This window comes from Chiloscyllium plagiosum, unplaced genomic scaffold, assembly GCF_037043375.1.
Source record: "Chiloscyllium plagiosum isolate Xiang-an unplaced genomic scaffold, Cpla_swu_hap1 HiC_scaffold_9, whole genome shotgun sequence".
Classification (NCBI taxonomy): domain Eukaryota; kingdom Metazoa; phylum Chordata; class Chondrichthyes; order Orectolobiformes; family Hemiscylliidae; genus Chiloscyllium; species Chiloscyllium plagiosum.
This window is the reverse complement of record NW_028270147.1, coordinates 19,984,589-20,003,855: the sequence shown is the minus strand read 5'-3', so window position 1 is coordinate 20,003,855 and position 19,267 is coordinate 19,984,589. Positions and strand designations below refer to the sequence as shown.

Sequence of the window (19,267 nt, the reverse complement as noted above, 5' to 3'; positions counted from 1 at the left end):
TCGATGTGTTTGTTGATGGAGTTTGTGGATGAGTGCCATGCTTCTAGGAATTCCCTGGCTGTTCTTTGTTTGGCTTGCCCTATAATGGTAGTGTTGTCCCAGTCAAATTCATGTTGCTTGTCGTCTGCGTGTGTGGGAGATGTGTTCCAGCCCAAGAAGCTTAAAGTGCTATGATAAAATTGTTGTTTTAACACAATCCCAACAACCTAACATCGGTTTCCTATTGAAGTGTTCAATTTTGATCCCTTGATATTCAAATTTCTAATATAAAAACACAATAATCTAATGTTGACAAATGCAAGATTTTTATTCAATTTGCCTTATATTACCTCAATCCCAAAAGTGTTGAGATGCATAATTGAGCCATAGTAGAACATAGAAAAGTACAGCACAAAACAGGCCCTTTCGCCCACGATGTTGTGCCGAGGTTTAACCCTAATGTAAAATATAATAACTTAACCTACGCATCCCTCAACTCACTGCTATCCATGTGCATGTCCAGCTGTCGCTTAAATGTCCCTAATGACTCTGCTTCCACCACACAGCTGGCAACGCATTTCATGCATTCACAGCTCTCTGCGTGAAGAACCTTTGATGTCTGCTTTATATCTTCCTCCTAATAGCTTCAATCTATGACTCCTCGTACCAGTCAATCCTGCTCTGAGGAAAAGTCTCCGACTATTTATTCTTTCTATTCCTCTCATTATTTTGAACACCTCAATCAGATCCCCTCTCTTCCTCCTTCTCTCCAGAGAGAAATGTCCAAGCTTATTCAACCTTTCTTCATAAGGCAAGCCCTCCAGTCCAGCCAGCATCCTGGCTGGACCCTCTCCAAAGCCTCTGTATCTTTCCTCTAGTAGGGCAACCAGAACTGTACACAATATTCCAAGTGTAGTCTCACTAGGGACTTGTAGAGCTGCAGCAAAACCTCGCAGCTCTTAAACTAGATCCCCTGTTAATGAGAGCCAAAACACCATATGCTTTGTTAACAACCCTATCCACTTGAGTGGCAACTTTGAGGGATCTATGTACTTGCACACCCAGATCCCTCTGTTCCTCCACACTGCCAAGAATCCTGTCTTTGATCCTATATTCAGCATTAGCTTTCGACCTTCCAAAATGCATCACTTCGCATTTATCCAGGTTGAATTTCATCTACCATGTCTCAGCCCAGCTCTGCATCCTGTCTCTGTCACGCTGCAGCCTGCAATCACCCTCTATACTGTCTGCTGTGCCCTGTGGAACAATTGCTCCCAGTCTGTACTTCCCAACTCCTGTCTGATAGCGTCATAATTTCCTTTTCCCCAATTAAATATCTTCCCTCGGTAACTGCTTCTTTCCCCCTCCAAAGCAATGGCAAATCTGAGGCAGTTGTGATCACTGTCCCCAAAGTATTCTCCCACTGCGAGATCTGACACCTGTCCTGGCTCATTGCTGAGCACCAAATAAAAAATGGCCTCTCCCCTCACTGGTCTGTCTACATACTGAGTAAGAGCTGAAAATGTGTTGCTGGAAAAGCGCAGCAGGTCAGGCAGCATCCAGGGAACAGGAGAATTGACGTTTCGGGCATAAGCCCTTCTTCAGGAGGGCTTCCTGAAGAAGGGCTTATGCCCGAAACGTCAATTCTCCTGTTCCCTGGATGCTGCCTGACCTGCTGCGCTTTTCCAGCAACACATTTTCAGCTCTGATCTCCAGCATCTGCAGACCTCACTTTCTCCTCAAAGATTACATACTGAGTAAGGAAACCCTCCTGTACACACCTGACAAAAACGGTTCCATCCAAACCATCTGCACTGAGGAGGTTCCAGTTGATATTGAAAAGTTGAAAACACGCACAACCCTGCTACTTTTGCATTTTTCCAAAATCTGTCCGCCTATGAGTTCTTCAATCTCTCTCCTGCTATTAGGGGTGGTCTGTAGGAAAACCCACTGCGGTGGCTGTTCCTAACTTCCACCCATACAGACTCAGTAGACAAACCTTCCTCAACAACCTTTGTTTCTTAGCTGTGATGCACTCTCTGATCAGCAATGCTACACCCCCTCCTCTTTTACCAACCTCCCTGTTCTTTTTAAACGTCCTAAATCTTGGAACATCAAGCAACCATTCCTGCCCCTGTGAAACCCTCTTCTCCGTTATGGCCACAACACCGTAGCCCCAAGTACTGATCCATGCTCTAAGTTCGTCAATCTTATTTCGGACACTCCTTGCGTTAAAGCAGACACACTTTAACCGATTCCTTTGTTTCATCAAGTGATAGATTCTGATAGATTCAATATGCTGGAACTACACTAGTTTGAGTTCTTAACCAGAACGAATGACAAGTGTGATTGACATCAAGCATGGTTCCTACACTATGCTCAAACACTAACAAGTACTGAGATTGATGCAGCTGGTAGTGCACATCATTCACTGCTGTGTGTGTTAAACACTTTTTGTGTCCCTACAGATCCACCAAAGCAGACAAAACAATGCAGGTACTTTACTGAGCAGGAAACGGAGACGAAAGTGGATTTTAATGGGAAAATGTAGAAAGGTGACAGAAAACAACTTTGGAGCTTAAGGCAGTTTGGAAGGGAGGAAAGAACAAGTGGCTTAGGAAAAGTGACTTAATAAGAAGCAGAAGAATGGACAGAAGCACTTTCAAAAATAGTAGAATAGAGGGAGAAGGATTTAATAAAGCTTGGCCAGTGGGTCATCTAAAAATTACAAATAAAAACAAAGACTGGAATATATTTAAAATACAGGCAAGTCTCCAGGTTACAAATATCCAGGTCAATTTGTATACAAGTTGGAACATAATACAAGATAAAATAGCTGTTCATAAGTACGAGCAAAGTGTCACATTGGATTATTAAAATTAAAATGGAATCTTGTTCATAAGTACATGTTCATATGTGATCCATTCATGAACTGCCTGTAGTCACCAAAACAAGCGTTAGCCAACAAATAACTTTATATGTCATCTCTCAAATTTAAGAGTTCTTGAATGTGAAGGGAAATGTACACCAAAGTTATGAAATTGCTTCTTTTATAATTAAAAAAAGTAGCAGTAGTTGGCAAAAGTGAATTACTTTTCTGATTCACTTTTATGTACAGCTGAATAATCAAACTGTGCCAGAAATGGCATATACAGCATGTTTTGAAAGGATATGAAAAAATTAAAAGCAAGAAACATTTTGAAGCATTTTAATGTTTTGCCAGGTATCTAAAACAAAATTATAAAAACGGTTTTGGTAGTTAGGTTTAATCAAAACTATAAAGCAAAATTTTAAAATTATAAAATGGAAAAACAAAACTAAACAAGTACAAGTTAACTGCACAAACATTGAGGATGCCACTACATTCAGTGATAAAGATGAGCGCCAACAGTTCAGAAATAAACAAATATTTATTTTAATTTTGTTCTCTTCTGTTCGCACAAGCTGTCAAATAACTCTCTCTGTTAATAAATGCTACTGCAACCTATAACTGATGTGACGAGGAATGTGCTTAATATCATGGTTATTGACGTAGGCAAGACTGCCACATCATTTTGTTTGAAGACAGTAGTTTGAAAGGGCAAAACTTTAAAGTAAAACATACAAAATGTGAAATAATGCAAATAGCACTGGGCAGTATTATTGATAGAATGCAACTTCCAATTAGGTGCAATTCTTCCAGCTGTTCTTCAAAAAAAGAATTCACATTGACATTCACATTAAAGTCATTGGTGAGATGAATTTCATATGGTTTTCATGTTAGTTTCAACCACAGCTGCTCCACGAATCGGTAAATCAGTCAATCCAGGTGGTGGGCTCTTCAGGAACATGGGCTGAAATGAGTGGACCTACGACATGTTGTGTGGATTGTTGTATGCCATAGAAGTGTTAGGAAGGAAAATAAAATGATTTTTAAAATCATTAGAAGCACTTGTTTGTTTAAAAGGCAGCTTTGTTTTTAAACTCTCAAAAGAGAGCAATGGATTGGAGAAAGGGGACAAGGGAATGGCAGTGGTCAGGAATATGAAGGAAATAAATAAATTCCATGACTGGATTGAAAGAGGAGGCTGGCTGATTTAACTCAATTGGTATAAAATTCAGAATTGAAGTCAATAAAATCTGCTTTAAATAAGCACCTGCTAGTACTAAATCATGTAATTCTGTGCTTATCCCACACATGCAACACAAATCATTTAATATTCCAATGACTTATATGTCTTCAAAGAATGGGTGCTTCAAAGCCTGTTCTGCTGTTATCCTAGTTGCTGGGTTCAAATCTAAAAGCCTGTCTAGGAGGTCATATGCTAGGTCTGGAACTCTAGTCCAGCCCTTTATATCTGATGATCTAGCTGTGCTTTTGAAACCAGAGTCCCCTTGAATATCCTGTTTGATTCTTCTTGGTTGGCTGTGAAACTCTTCTTTGTATATCAAGGAATCAGACTTTTCATCATCCTTTCTAGTTGGAGCTGGCACATTGCCAGCAATTTGTAACCTCTCCTTTGGCTCAATTTTTTGGTTTGGTTTTCTTTTACTTGAACAATCTGTTCCTCGTAGTCTTTCACACAGAGTCTTCAAATCCAATTTTGGACATTCCTTGCTGCACGAAACTGCTTTACCTAAAAAAAATGCAAGTGAGTTAAATCTTTGACGTATGGCAGCATACTTTGTACACAATGAAATTATAAAAGCGACAGATTTCATGGCATTTAATAAAAATCTATATTAAAATGTATTTAGTGCTTTAAACTAGGAGTTGGTGTGCTAGAAATATTAATTACCATTCTGATCTGGTCTTCAACTTTGTAGAATGTTCAGCCACCATATGCAAACAGACCACTGCTGCAGGTAGTAGCAGACAGGTCATAACACAATAAATGGAAATTGACAGAGGATTAGCTCATGCAGACTGTCCTATCCCTGAAGAGAGTTGATCATTGGTACAGCCACAACATGAGAATGCCTTCCAAGGCAGGTTTCATACTGGGGCCAGTAGTACCATCAGCTGGAATCAATTTTTAGAAACAGACCTACAAGTAAGCACGCCTGTTAATGGATCGGTCACATTTCTACCTGGATCAGCAAAAACAGGTTCTGTTTGATGTCTACAATGGTAACATTGGGAAAGATATTTAGCATGCAAGCAATAAAAGGTACAGCTGTAATTTTGGACCAACTGATCTGTAAATAGGCAAATCAAATCAATAAGATTGACAGAGGAAGAAATCCTGAAGTGTGGCTTTCTAGATCAATACGTTGAGGAACCAACTAGCAAACACACTATCATAGATGGGTATTTTGCAAATCAGAAAGGAATAATTAGCAAAAATTGAGCTGTGCAAGGTCCCTTTTTGTTTGAAGGGGGAGGCACAACTTCATCAAGATGGCGACTGACGCAGTTAGTTCTGAGACTGTGGTCCTCAATTTAAATAATGTAAACTGCAATGGTAGGAGGAAATGTTACTTAAAGTATGACGGTGGACAGGCAATGACAAACATTTAGATAGTGCATAGAGGAACTGCAACAACCATTCCAGTCTGGCTCAAAATGGGCAAGTGGCCCAACCATGGCTAACAAGGGAAATTAGGGATAGTATTAGATCCAAGGAAAGAACATACAAATTGGCAAAAAAAGTCAGAGGATTGGTAATGATTATAGATTTCAGCAAAGGAAGACAAAGGGATTGGTGGAGAGTGGCAAGATAAAATTCGAGAATAACCTTGGAGGGAATATACAAGCTGATGGGAAAAGCTATCGTAAGTATTTGAAGGGAAAAAAATTAAAGAAAATAAGTGTCAGTCCCTTACAATCAGAAACAGGAGCAGTTATAATGGAGAATAAAGAGATGGCAGATCAATTATATATATACTTTGGTTTGTCTTCACAAAGGACAACACAAATAATACCCCAAAAATGTTGGGGAAAACAAAGGGTCGAGTGACAGGAAGGAACTGAAGGCAATTAATATTAACAGGGAAATGGTATTTGGAAAACTGACAGGATTAAAGGCTGATAAATCCTGAGGACCCAATAATCAAGAAAACAGGGAATTGTACACAAGTGAGCTTATAATGCTGGAGTCCATTTAAAAAAAAATTAACAACAGCGCATTTGGAAAACAGTGATAGGGTTGGACAGATTTGAACAGATTTACAAAAGGGAACTCCTGTTGTACAAATCCACTGGAATTTTCTTTGAAGGTGCAACTAGTAGAGCTGATAAAGGGAGCCAGTCGATATGATTTACTTGGACTTTCAGGAGGTTTTCCATAAAGGTCACAGATAAAAGACCAGCAGGCAAAATTAAGGCACGAGATTGGAGGTAGTATATCGACATAGAAAAAGAACTGGCTGGCAGACAGGAAACAAACTAGCAGAAAGTGAAGACTGCAGACACTGGGGATCAGAGTTGAGGAACCTGACGAAGGGCTTATGCCCAAAACGTTGATTCTCCAGCTCCTCAAATGCTGCCTGACCTGCTGTGCTTTTCCAGCACCACACTCTCGAGACAGGAAACAAAATAGGAATAAATAAGCCATTTCGAAAGCTTTTTCTACTCTTTTTAATGCCAGTTGTTCTCATGTAATTTTGCTCTCTTCTGCCCTGTTACTCAGAATAAACCTTTCCATTGTATGTTGGCATCCACTAGTTATCCATTTCAGTGACATAAAGCACTCCTAATATAGCCCAGTCAATAGCAAAATAAACACAGGAGCAGTATTAGGCCATTTCGGCCAATGAACCTATTGTTATTCAGGAGAATTGTGGCAATCATAGCCATTCACCCCACTAACCCATTTCCCTTTACACCTTTAGAAAGCGGTCAACCTTTACTTTAAACATAATCAATGACTGAGCTTCCACAACCTTCTGGTGTAGAGAATTCCAAAGGTTCGCAACCCTGAGCAAAAAGATTTCTCATCTCAGTCCTTGAGTGGCCCTTCCTTTCATTCTGAAAACAAATCCATGTTCAAGACTCCCAAACTAGGAAAAACATCTTGTTTGTACCTTCCTTGTGTCAACTAGGCCCAGTTATCACAGGCCCAATTTTCCTAATCACTCTTTAGAGGACAGTCCCATCATCTCAGGAACTGTTGACCTTCTGTAGCGTTGCCTCAATAGCAATAACATCCTTCCTAAGGTAAGGGGACCAAAACTCTAGACAGTACTCCAGTTGAATTTTGACCAAGGTTCCATGAAATTAAAGCAAGACTTCACTACTTCTATACTCAAACCCTCTTTTACCAAGGGCAAATTATATCATTAATTGCCTATTGTACCTGCAAGTTAGCCTTATGTGACTTATTGATGACGACACCCAGCTGCCATTGTAAACCTACATTTTCTAACCTCTTATCATTTAAGAAATACTCTACATATCTGTTCTTCCTATCAAATGGATAACCTCTCATTTTTCCACATGGTATTCCATCCATCATAATCTTGTTCAATCACCAAGTCTGTCCAAATCATCTGGAATCTCCTTTGCATGTTCCTCACACCACACATTCTCACCTAGCTTGGTGTCATCTGCAATCCTGTGAACATTAGATTTGATCCCCAAACTTACCTATTGTGAACAGCTGGGGCCCTTCAACATCTCACGAGTGATAGCCTGCTAATGTGAGCATGACCCTTTTGTTCTGACACTGTTTTCTGCCTGATAACCAATCTTTAATCCATGCTATTACATGACAACGTGATGTAATTTTGCTGACCAACCTCTCAAAAGTCCTTGATACTCCAAGTATCCTGTCTACTCAATTCTGTTAGCAACATCCTCAAAAAAAACACCAACAGGATTGTTCATTTACGATTTGTGAATCTATGCTGACCGTGCTCTATTATCCAAGTATTCATTTCGTACATCCTTCTTAAATTTTAGCATTTTCCCAGCTACTGATGCAAGGTTAACTAATGTGCAAGTTCCCCATTTTTTCTCTCATTCTCTTCTTAAATAATGGAGTGATATTTGTTAGTTTCAAATCTGCACAAACTATTCTAGAATTTAAGCAATTTTGGAGGATGAAAAATAATGCATCTGCTAACTTCTCACAGCTACTTCTTTCAACACCCTGGAATGCAGAATCAGATGCAAGGGAGTTATCAATTTTTAGTTCCATTAATGTCTCCAACTCAATTACCACTACTATTTGGTGTCCTATCAACAACGAAAACCCCCAATGTTTACTATTTGTTGCTGTTCCTGAGCTCTGAACAGATTTCACGTTTAGTTCTTCTGATCAGACAAATCCCATCCTTATTAATAAATACCATCTTGAGATCCAGGCCTTAGAAATCTGATGCTGTCCCTGCTACACCAATTCTCCAGCCACATGTTCAATCAAACATCATGCCTCTACTTGCAAGTACACAGCACTAGGTTCATTGCTGAGATTACAGTTCATGAGCTTCTTTATTTCTTTTCCTTACTAATTCCCAAAAATCTACTTTCAGTGCCTCACCCCCTTTCTCAAATCTTTCCCATTCACCAGCTCTCATTGAAGAATAGCCTAATTTCTGCTCCTATACCTTATGGAGAGCGTAAAAGTTTTATTTTTAAAACAGAAACATTTTAACTCAAACTAAACATTCAACCCAACTGATATATGCTGTTGTTTATGTTCCACTTATGCCTCCCCAAATCCTGCTTTATTTAATTCTATCAGAATATTCTCTTCCTTTCATGGTAATTTAGCGGTCTCTGAAATGCACCCATATTGCTGGTCTTAAAATACTCCAAATAGTAGAAGGCTCCACATTCTAATCCTAAGGGAAAATATTTCTCCTGGATTTCATACTGAATTAATTAGTGAACAACTTGCATTTGTCTCCTCTAGTTTTTGGACTTTGCAAATGTCTACAGATTTGGTCATATTATTTTGTAATTTTAAAGGTTCATCAGGTATCAGCCTTTTCTCCAAGACTTGTTGGGCCCCACCTGTTCTGACATTGATGATAATTAAACACTTAGTTTTGGTATTGTCTTGGTAAATCCTTTTAGCAAAAGCTTAAAGTAACCTCTCTGCTTTTCAATTCTGTTCTGCTGCAAGGTTTCATCCTTTTGAAACTGCATTATGTGATGTGAAAGTCCTTTCAAACAAGGCATCTGGCAACAAAACGGCCTGTGAGCACTGTGCTGTGTACTGGCAATGTCTTAGAATCGTACAATTAACAAAACACGCCAATGCACCCAAAAAGAAATGCGTCAAACTGGGCAAAAGCCATTTCTGACAGGACGATTACATTTGGCAATGAAAACGTTCATTGGCATGGATTTGAAAAGGGAGTATACCAAGTCAAAGACCAATTACATCTTGGAACTTTTTAAATAAGCAAGACATGTCTGTCTATAATAAAACTTAAATGAGCCCTGCATTACATGAAATAAAATTATTGCTAAACTGCACTGAACAATTTTGTACAAATGCTTACAAAATAAAATGCACATTTTGTATATTGCACAAAACGAACCAGAATTAACTTGGATTATTTGCATATGATAGTCACAAGTGATTCAAACATGGAACACATATAGTCATTATTGAAAGTTCTGAAAAATATAAAAAGGCCACATACCAACATTTTCTTCAAATGAACTCAGGAAAAAAAGGAGACATATTTAAAACACAACATGTTTTTGAGTTTTCCAGCCAATTTATGTGCTGTCTCACACAACTACCCCCTGCATGTTTAAGTACGATGATTTTTGGCTACATCAGAAATATGCCTAGTCAATTTTACAATATTAAATGCTGTGATGCAGAGCATCTTGTAGTCAAACTTTCCAGTCTAGGACTCTTCGCAAATTTTTCAGCCTTTCAGAGCTGTGAAAAAGGTTTGAGAAACCTAATTGAGGTTTTTGCATCATCAAACTCAATGTGACTTCAATGACTTTTTTTTAAAAAGATGATTATATTGCCAATGATCATTTCTCTCTTAAATGAACTAATTAGCTGTATTTTGCAGGTTATTTTCATTGCTCTTCAAACCATTCATTTCGGTTATCTTGCATTGAGCTGCGGTAGACATAGAAGAGTGTGGGCTGAAAATGTGTTGCTGGAAAAGCACAGCAGGTCAGGCAGCATCCAAGGAACAGGAGAATTGACGTTTCGGGCATAAGCCCTTCTTCAGGAAGGGCTTATGCCCAAAACGTCAATTCTCCTGTTCCTTGGATGCTGCCTGACCTGCTGTGCTTTTCCAGCAACACATTTTCAGCTCTGATCTCCAGCATCTGCAGTCCTCACTTTCTCCTCCATAGAAGAGTGTGGCCAATGCAAAGTGTCTCCTTTGTTCCTAGATAAACAAAGCTGAATCCCCAATCTACAGGAGAGCATCAGATCACACGTCACAATATTTTTCATGTGCGTTGTTTCAACCTGCTGAGCTGCTGTATTCCTAACTTTCGTTGGTGGAACATCAATCCTATTATCCTTCCATATAGTTTTATTTTACAATCAATCATTCTTAGAAATGACGACTCTTGGAGAGATAGATTTTAAGCGCTGGCAGCATTTCAAAAACAGCCAAGAGTTTATTTGCTGTATCTAAATTTAGAAATTATGGCCAGATTTGAGACTACTCAGGCATCAAGGCCTGCCTTGAATCGACATTATCCCAACTTCCACAACTAACAACTATCAGCTACATAAACCTGACTGGTTTTCTGATGTGAGCCCATAGCCGTTGACTTTAATACGCTCAAAGTTGAAAATTACATGGCACCAGGTCATAGTCCAACAGGTTTATTTGAAAATAAGCTTTTGGAGCGCTGCTCCTTCATCAGGTAGCCAGCTGTGTGATTTTCAACTTTGCCCATCTCAGTCCAACACCAACACCTCCACATCATAGCTTAATATGCTCAAACTAACCTGGCTGAAATTGACTAACTCAGCAATGTGGGACATAATATAAGAGAATTTATAACAGAGAAACACACCATTTGGCCTGCATTTATATTCCACACAAACTTCCTCTTGTACTTTTTAATTCGACTTACAACATCAACATATTCTTTTAATCCTTTCCTCTGTGTGCCTGAGAGTTTTAAGGGTAACACTGATTCAGTACCAGACTGCACACGACAGTTGCTTATGGGTGCCTTGGAATTTCAGATTAAAATTTTGCTTCTGTTCTTTATTTTACTCCATTATGGTTTCACCTTTTTTTAAAAAATTCCAAATTTTTATCATTTTATTTCTAATCTGTGTGTCTTTTACAAGCTTTTTGCTTTTTTTTTTAAAAGTATCACTGATTAATTCTCTCTATAAAGATTTCATTTCTTATATTCCAATTATGTGTTTAGTCTGCATTTTTACAGCTTTCTCTTTACTTAACAAATCAACTAGTGGTGCAGAGTTCCCATAATCAAAATATAGGAATACTGTCTGATATGAAGATTTTTTCTGGACTGATATCAATTCATATACTAGAAATTAGATTATTACAGGTTATTCAAGATACTACTTGTTGTAGTCAACTTGGCTTGTCAAAATGCTTTTTGCTTGCGTCTTACACTGGCCAATCATACAATTCCACTGGTAAAATAATGCATACAATTTGAAATTAGAATTCTGAAAGGCAAAATTGTGTGAGTTTCATATTGAAAACTTTAAATTATCTCTATGGTGAGTCTTTACATTCATCCAATTTAAGTAACATGGAGAGAATAATTGGTGTATATATAGTGGAAGATATTCAAAGACTTTTAAAAATTCTGTGGCATGTTCAAGCAGGCTTGAACATGGTCTTTGATCAGGAGGAGACCGGTGGCAGAAGCAAGCACTCTGCTTCTCCTAAAACTCCATGCTGTGGCTTGGCCCGGGTGCCTACATAGAGATAAGATTTAAGTTAGACTTTAATATCTGGACACTTCTCATTCCTTTTGGCTTTGTTTCCTTTACATTTGTTGCTGTTTTTATTCCAGCTTTGTCATCAAATGTGCAACCAAGATGGTGCTCTTGAATGGCGATTTTGTACACTTTTCACTGTACTCCTGCAGTCCTATACTCGAGTGCACATGACAATAAAATCTTAATCAGAGCAAAACATTCCTGTGAAATATTGAGCATTTAAAAAAAACTGTCTTAATAATCTTGAAATATTATTGGAAACAGACAAGACAAATCTATTTCTATTGATTTTTGAAAGTACATACTCCGTACCAAATGATTTAGCAGCCTGAATGGTTTCTTTCGATCCACGGATAGCCATGATCTGTGCCAAAGCAGTCAAATCATCACTGGCTTTGAAAAATGGGTATCGGGCACTCAGCAAGGAGAGAAAGACGACGCCTGCAGACCACATGTCAATAGCTGCAAAGCAAAGCACATTTTGGGGTTTCATACAAAAGGCAAGAATAAGAGCATTTGATTTGTCATATGCATCCAAATATAGACACCATATCTTTAAAAATTGTTGTAACAGATTATATGGAAGAGTTCACTATTTTTAAAACTTTTTTTGCAGTGGGATTTTACATTTCTATGACCATAATATAGAACTGCATATTTTTTAATATATTGAGCATTAACATATACATTTAACAAAATCTATTTCCCACAACATGAACACTGGTGTTGAACTTTAATCTGTTTCTCATTTTCTGTCTAAAGATCAAACAAACACACTCATCGCATAGCTTTGAAATGACAGTATGTATATGTGAAGCTGAATTAGTCTTAACTTTGCTTGGTGCAACTTGTCTACATTTGTAAACATTTGTATTCACTGATGCTTCCTATTATAGGGTAAAAACAATGACTGCAGGTGCTGGGAACCAGATTCTGGATTAGTGGTGCTGGAAAAGCACAACAGTTCAGGCAGCATCCGAGGAGCAGTAAAATCGACATTTCGGGCTAAAGCCCTTCATCCTATTACAAAAAAAATTCTGTTGAAGATGGAAAATGGATGATAATGGTGTGAGACACTACAGTACCTACTTTGTCACCAAGAAATGTAAAAGCAATACAACATGGCCATAAAAAACATGACATGGAGGAGCTGGTACTTGACTGGGGTGGACGAAGTTTAACATCACACAACACCATGTTGTAGTCCAACAGGTTTATTCGGACACACTAGCTTTTGGAGTGCTGCTCCTTCATCAGGTGGTTGTTGAGAATAAGATCATAAGACACAGAATTTCTAGCAAAAGATGACAGTGTCATGCATATGTATATCATTTCAGTTGCATGACACTATAATCTTTTGCTATGAGTTCTGTGTCTTATGATCCTGCTTCACAGCTACCTGGTGAAGGAGCAGTGGTCCAAAAGCTAGTGCTTGCAATTAAACCTGTTGCACTACACCCTGTATATCATATCAGTAATATTGTGTGATTTTTAAATTAAAAAGAAAAACCTATTATTAGCAACTCACGAGTTGGTTCTATCATAGCACAGACAAAGAGCAAATTTCTCCTTTTAAAAACAAAGGACGTAAACAGATGAAACAGGAAATAGATTTCAGGACTCAAAACAATTAATCCCATATGTATTCGGATCTAAATTTCAAACATTTCTGTTTTGACAAATCAGCCTTCTTTGCTAAATTTGAATATCAAACAATAAGATTTCTGGCGATTTCAAAAAACCAAGTGTGTACACAGATGTGAGTGCACACTTGATCTGTACACATCCCAAGTGTGAGATTTCCTGTTTATGACTATTATTGGTGTGCATCTGATCTGGCCAACATGCATTTGATCAACTAATTTAAGAAGATTCTACAAAACTTAGAATCACTTACTATTTTGATTAAAAGTGTTTTAACTTTGTTAAAATATATTACGAAATAAACACTCTATTGCAACTGTATTACTAAATTTTGGGTAAAATGCTGGGGGGGCTTTGTCACTTATGGTAATACCTGCTGGCAACAGGCCTGAAGCAGTCAAAGATCTAAGTGAGGCCCTTATTTTGTATCTAGGGTGGGAGTGTGAGGAGTAAACAGTTGGAAATAAAAGCAGCAGCAGCCAGGTTCACAGTGGATGGCCTTCGAACCTCCTAAATTCTCAGAAAGATGTTTATAATATCAAGTTATAAACATTAATGAGGGCTCTTGTGGCATTGGTCATATCCCTGCCTCAGAGCTAAATCGTCCATGTTCAAGTTGCACCTGCTTCAGAGGTGCATCATACATCTGAATAGTTTAATTTGAAAAAAACTATAAACATTAGTGCCGTAAATTGTCTATTTCCGTCTAAGATGATAATAAATTGGTATGAAGGAGCAACACTTCCACCTAGATTCCAGGTATTACCAAAATGATGATGCAGGGGAGTTATTTTTGAGATCAGATTACAGGCTCCCCGACTATCAAAATGAAACAGCAGTTTCTGTGGGGTCAGCAAAGAGAACATAGGAACAAACGGGCATAAGGAAGCAATTTAGCCTGTCAAGCTTGCTCAGTCATCCAATAGGACCATTAGTAATTATCTACTTTAAAGCCTTTATTCACAGTATATCCCTATTCTTTTACATTTGTAGTATTTAGGAAGATTTCCATCCCTATGTTAAACATAGTTCTGCAGTCCTTTGTGGTACAGAATTCTAAAAGGTTCACAATGCTGACTTAAATAAATTTCGCATCATCTCAAACCTAAGTGACTTTACTTCTATCTAGAATAGGTGTTCTCTGATTTTAGTGTCCCAAACTAAGGGAACATCTTACATACATCTATTATAGCCTTCCCTTTATGTATTCTGTCGGCTTCAATGAGATCTTCAAAGATCGAGAGAATTCAGGCACAGTTTCCCTGATCTCTTTTGAATAGCATCTCAGGAAGGATTTTGGTGAACTTTCATTGAACCACCTCGAATGGCAATAATATCCTTCTGAGGTAAAGGAATCTCAGCACACATGATTCCACATGGGATTCCAAGTTTGATACCACTTAAATAAGATTTTGTTACTCGTGTACCCAAAATGCTCTTTAATACAGGCTAACATCTTCATAATTTTTTTGCTGCACCTGCATATCAGACTTCAGGTGACTTGTTGGCAAAGACTTCCAGGTCTCCTTACATATCTACACTTTCCAATTTCTTAGTATTTAAGAAATGCTCCATGCACATGTCTTTCCTATCAAAGTGGAAAAGCTCATTTTCCCCCCGACATATTCCAGCTGTCATGTTTTTTTGGCCACTCACTAAATATCCAAATTTTCTGGATGTCACTTTGCAACTTTTTCACAGCACATATCATTTGATAATCTTCAATTCCACATTCCTGCCTCTTCCCCTTAACACAATTCTTTATTAATTAAATTCTGCCTATCTCAGTGTTGAACATTGTTAACATCCAGCCTCTACAATAAAAAATTCCACAGATTCACTACTCTCAAAAAACAAAATCCTCCTTACCTCTATCTTAAATGGGCAACGTTTTACTGAGATTATACTCTTTGGTCTTGGACTCTTCCACAAGGTTGCCTCTTATTCCACGAAGCTTCAATGAATACTTTCTCAACCTCTTCTCATAAGACAATCCTCCATATTCAAGTTCAACCTCTAGAACCTTTTCTAAACTGTCACAAATACAACTATACCGTTCCTTAGATGGGTGGACAAAAACTGTTTATATGATTCTATTTGTGATCTGACTATTGCCTTGCATTGTTTTAGTAAGACTTCCCTATTTTAATGTTCCATTATCTTTGAAATAAAGGCCAGCATTCCATTTGTCTTCCTTATTACCCACCACAACTTTACTGCTGGCCTACTATGATTCAGAAAGCCCAGAAATCTACCTATACTGCAGCCTCCAGTAGACTTTCTCCATTTAAGTAATACTCAGCAATTTACTTCCTGCCAAAATGCATAACCTCACATTTTCTCATATTATATTGTATCTATCAAGATTTTGGTCATTTGCTCACCTTGTTTACATCCCTCTGAGGACTGTATCAGCCTATGACTTATCTTCTCACTTATTTCTGTTCAAATTTAGCTGCAGTGCAATCACTTCTATCATCCAAGCCATTAAGATATACTGTAAACAATTGTGACCCTAGTACCAATTCCAGAGGTACTCCTCTAGTTACAGGCTGCCATTTTGAAAATGCCCCTTTTGTTCTAATTCTGTTTTCTATTGGTTAGCCAATCCTTTATCCAGTGGTACAAACTTAGTTAAAGACAAAAGAAAACCTGCAGTATCCAAGGTCGACAAGCAGGAGGCTGGAAGAACACAGCAAGCCAGGCAACATCAGGAGGTGGAATATACTATCTCCAAAACTACAAGTTCTTATCTTAACACTCATAAGTAGCTTTATGCCGAATACCTTATCAAACTCAACTATATTACATTTATTGGTTACCCTTTATCTGTCTTGTTTATGAATTCCTCAAAGAATTTCAACAAATTTGCCAGGCATGATTTTGCTTCATGAAACCATGCTGACTCTGCTTGCCTAAATTATGCATCTCTAATTGCTCTACCTTTACATTAGACTCTTAACATTTTTCCAATGCAGATATTAAACTAACTGGCCTACAGTTGCCCATTTCTCCTCTCGCGGCCGTCATTTTGGAATAAGGGTGTTATTTGAAAAACTGCCAATTGGAAGAATTCAAGGACTTTTTTTCTTGTCAACCTGTTCAGAGATGTTACTATATGTCCCTTGAGTACATCGGACTTGAACCTAAGCCTCCTGGCTTAGAAGAAGGGACTCTACTACTGTGCCAGAAGAACCCCCAAGAGAATTATCACTGACTTCTGGTTTACTAGTCCAGTGACATTACACTACACCACTACATGCCTTGGAAGATCACTAATTGTGCACCCACCAACTCAATAGACAATAGGTGCAGGAGTAGGCCATTTTGCCCTTCGAGCCTGCACCACCATTCATTATGATCATGGCTGATCATCCTTAATCAGTATCCTATTCCTGCCTTATCTCCATAACCTTTGATTCCACTATCCTTGAGAGCTCTATCTAAATCTTTCTTAAATGAATCCAGAGACTGGGCCTCCACTGAGCATTCCACACAGCCACCACTCGCTGGGTGAAGAAGTTTCTCCTCATCTCTGCCCTAAATGGTCTACCCCATATTTTTAAGCTGAGTCCTCTGGTTCGGCACTCACCCATCAGCGGAAACATGTTTCCTGCTTCCAGAGTGTCCAATCCTTTAATAATCTTATATGTCTCAATCAGATCCTCTCTCAGCCTTCTGAACTCAAGGGTATACAAGCTCAGTCGCTCCAGTCTTTCAGCGTATGGTAGTCCCGCCATTTCAGGAATTGACCTCGTGAATCTACGCTGCACTCCCTCAATAGCCAGAATGTCTTTCCTCAAATTTGGAGACCAGAACTGCACACAGTACTCCAGGTGTGGTCTCACCAGGGCCCTGTACAGCTGCAGAAGAACCTTTTTGCTTCTATACTCAATCCCTCTTGCTACGAAGGCCTGCATGCTATTAGCCTTCTTCACTACCTGCTGTACCTGCATGCTTACCTTCATTGGAGGAGAAAGTGAGGACTGCAGATGCTGGAGATCAGAGCTGAAAATGTGTTGCTGGAGAAGGGCTTATGCCCGAAACGTTGATTCTCCTGTTCCTTGGATGCTGCCTGACCTGCTGCGCTTTTCCAGCAACACATTTTCAGCTGCTTACCTTCATTGACGAGTGTACAAGAACACCTAGATCTCTTTGTACTGCCCCTTTACCTAACTTGACTCCATTTAGGTAGTAATCTGCCTTCCTGTTCTTGCCACCAATGTGGATAACCATACATTTATCCACATTAAACTGCATCTGCCATGCATCTGACCACTCACCTAACCTGTCCAGGTCACCCTGTAATCTCCAACATCCTCCTCACATTTCAGCCTGCCACCCAGCTTAGTATCATCAGTAAATTTGCTAATGTTATTACTAATACCATCTTCTATATCATTAATTTATATTATAAAAAGCTGTGGTCCCAGCACTGATCCCTGCGGTACCCCACTGGTCACTGCCTGCCATTCCGAAATGGAGCCGTTTATCACTACTCTTTGTTTCCTGTCAGCCAACCAACTTTCAATCCAAGTTAGTACTTTGCCCCCAATACCATGCGCCCTAATTTTGCTCACTAACCTCCTATGTGGCACTTTATCAAAAGCTTTCTAAAAGTCCAGGTACACTACATCTACTGGATCTCCCTCGTCCATCTTCAGAGTTACATCCTCAAAAAATTCCAGAAGATTAGTCAAGCATGATTTCCCCTTCATAGATCCATGCTGACTCTGACCTATCCTGTTACTACTATCCAGATGTGTCATAATTTCATCCTTTATAATAGACTCCAGCATCTTTCCCACCACTGAGGTCAGACTAACTGGTCTATAATTTCCTGCTTTCTCTCTCACACCTTTCTTAAAAAGTGGTACAACATTATCCACCCTCCAATCCGCAGGAACTGATCCTGAATCTATCAAACTCTGGAAAATAATCACCAACGCATCCACGATTTCTCGAGCCACCTCCTTCAGTGCCCTGGGATGTAGACCATCAGGCCACGGGGACTTATCAACCTTCAGACCTAACAGTCTCTCCAACAGCAATACCTGGCAAATATAAATTCCCTTCAGTTCAGGTCCTTCAGTCACTGTTACCTCAGGGATATTGCTTGTATCTTCCCCAGTGAACACAGATCTGAAGTACCAATTCAATTCTTCTGCCATTTCTTTGTTCCCCATAATATATTCCCCTGTTTCTGTCTTCAAGGACCCAATTTTAGTCTTAACCATTTTTTTGCCTTTCACATACCTAAAAAAGCTTTTACTATCCTCCTTTATATTTTTGGCCAGTTTACCGTTGTACCTCATTTTTTCTCTGCGTATTTCCTTCTTAGTAATCCTCTGTTGTCCTTTAAAAGCTTCCCAGTCCTCCGTTTTCCCACTTTGCTATGTTATACCTTTTCTCTTTTAACTTTACATGTTTCTTAACTTCCCTTGTCAGCCATGGCCCCCATGCCTCCTCCTAGGATCTTTCTTCCTTTTTGGAATGAACTGATCCTACATCTTCTGCATTATACCCAGAAATATCTGCCATTGTTCCTCCACAGTCATCCCTGCTAAGGTATTGCACCATTGAACTTTGACCAGTTCCTCCCTCATAGCTCCATCGTTCCCTTTATTCAACAGAAATATTGTCACTTCCCCATTGTACCCTCACCCTCTCAAATTGCAGATTGAAGCTTATTGTATTATGGTCACTACTTCCCAATGGCTCCTTCACTTCGAGGTCCCTGATCAATTCTGGTTTGTTGCACAATACCAGATCCATAATTGCCTTCTCCCTGGTAG

At 38.9% G+C, this 19,267-nt stretch overlaps 1 protein-coding gene across 2 annotated transcripts in view; it reads right to left on the bottom strand.

Annotated features, from left to right (window-relative positions):
* Positions 1-3,171: 3,171 nt before the first annotated feature.
* Positions 3,172-19,267, bottom strand: part of cdc7 (cell division cycle 7 homolog (S. cerevisiae)) — a 97,821-nt gene continuing 81,725 nt past the window's right edge. For both annotated transcript variants that reach the window (XM_043698773.2, XM_043698774.2), the window contains exons 11-12: positions 12,141-12,290; positions 3,172-4,595 (exon numbers count right to left, since the gene is read on the bottom strand). In XM_043698773.2, coding sequence (XP_043554708.2) covers positions 4,189-4,595; positions 12,141-12,290 — 557 coding nt within the window. In that variant the 3' untranslated portion in view covers positions 3,172-4,188. The remainder of the gene's footprint in view (positions 4,596-12,140; positions 12,291-19,267) is intronic.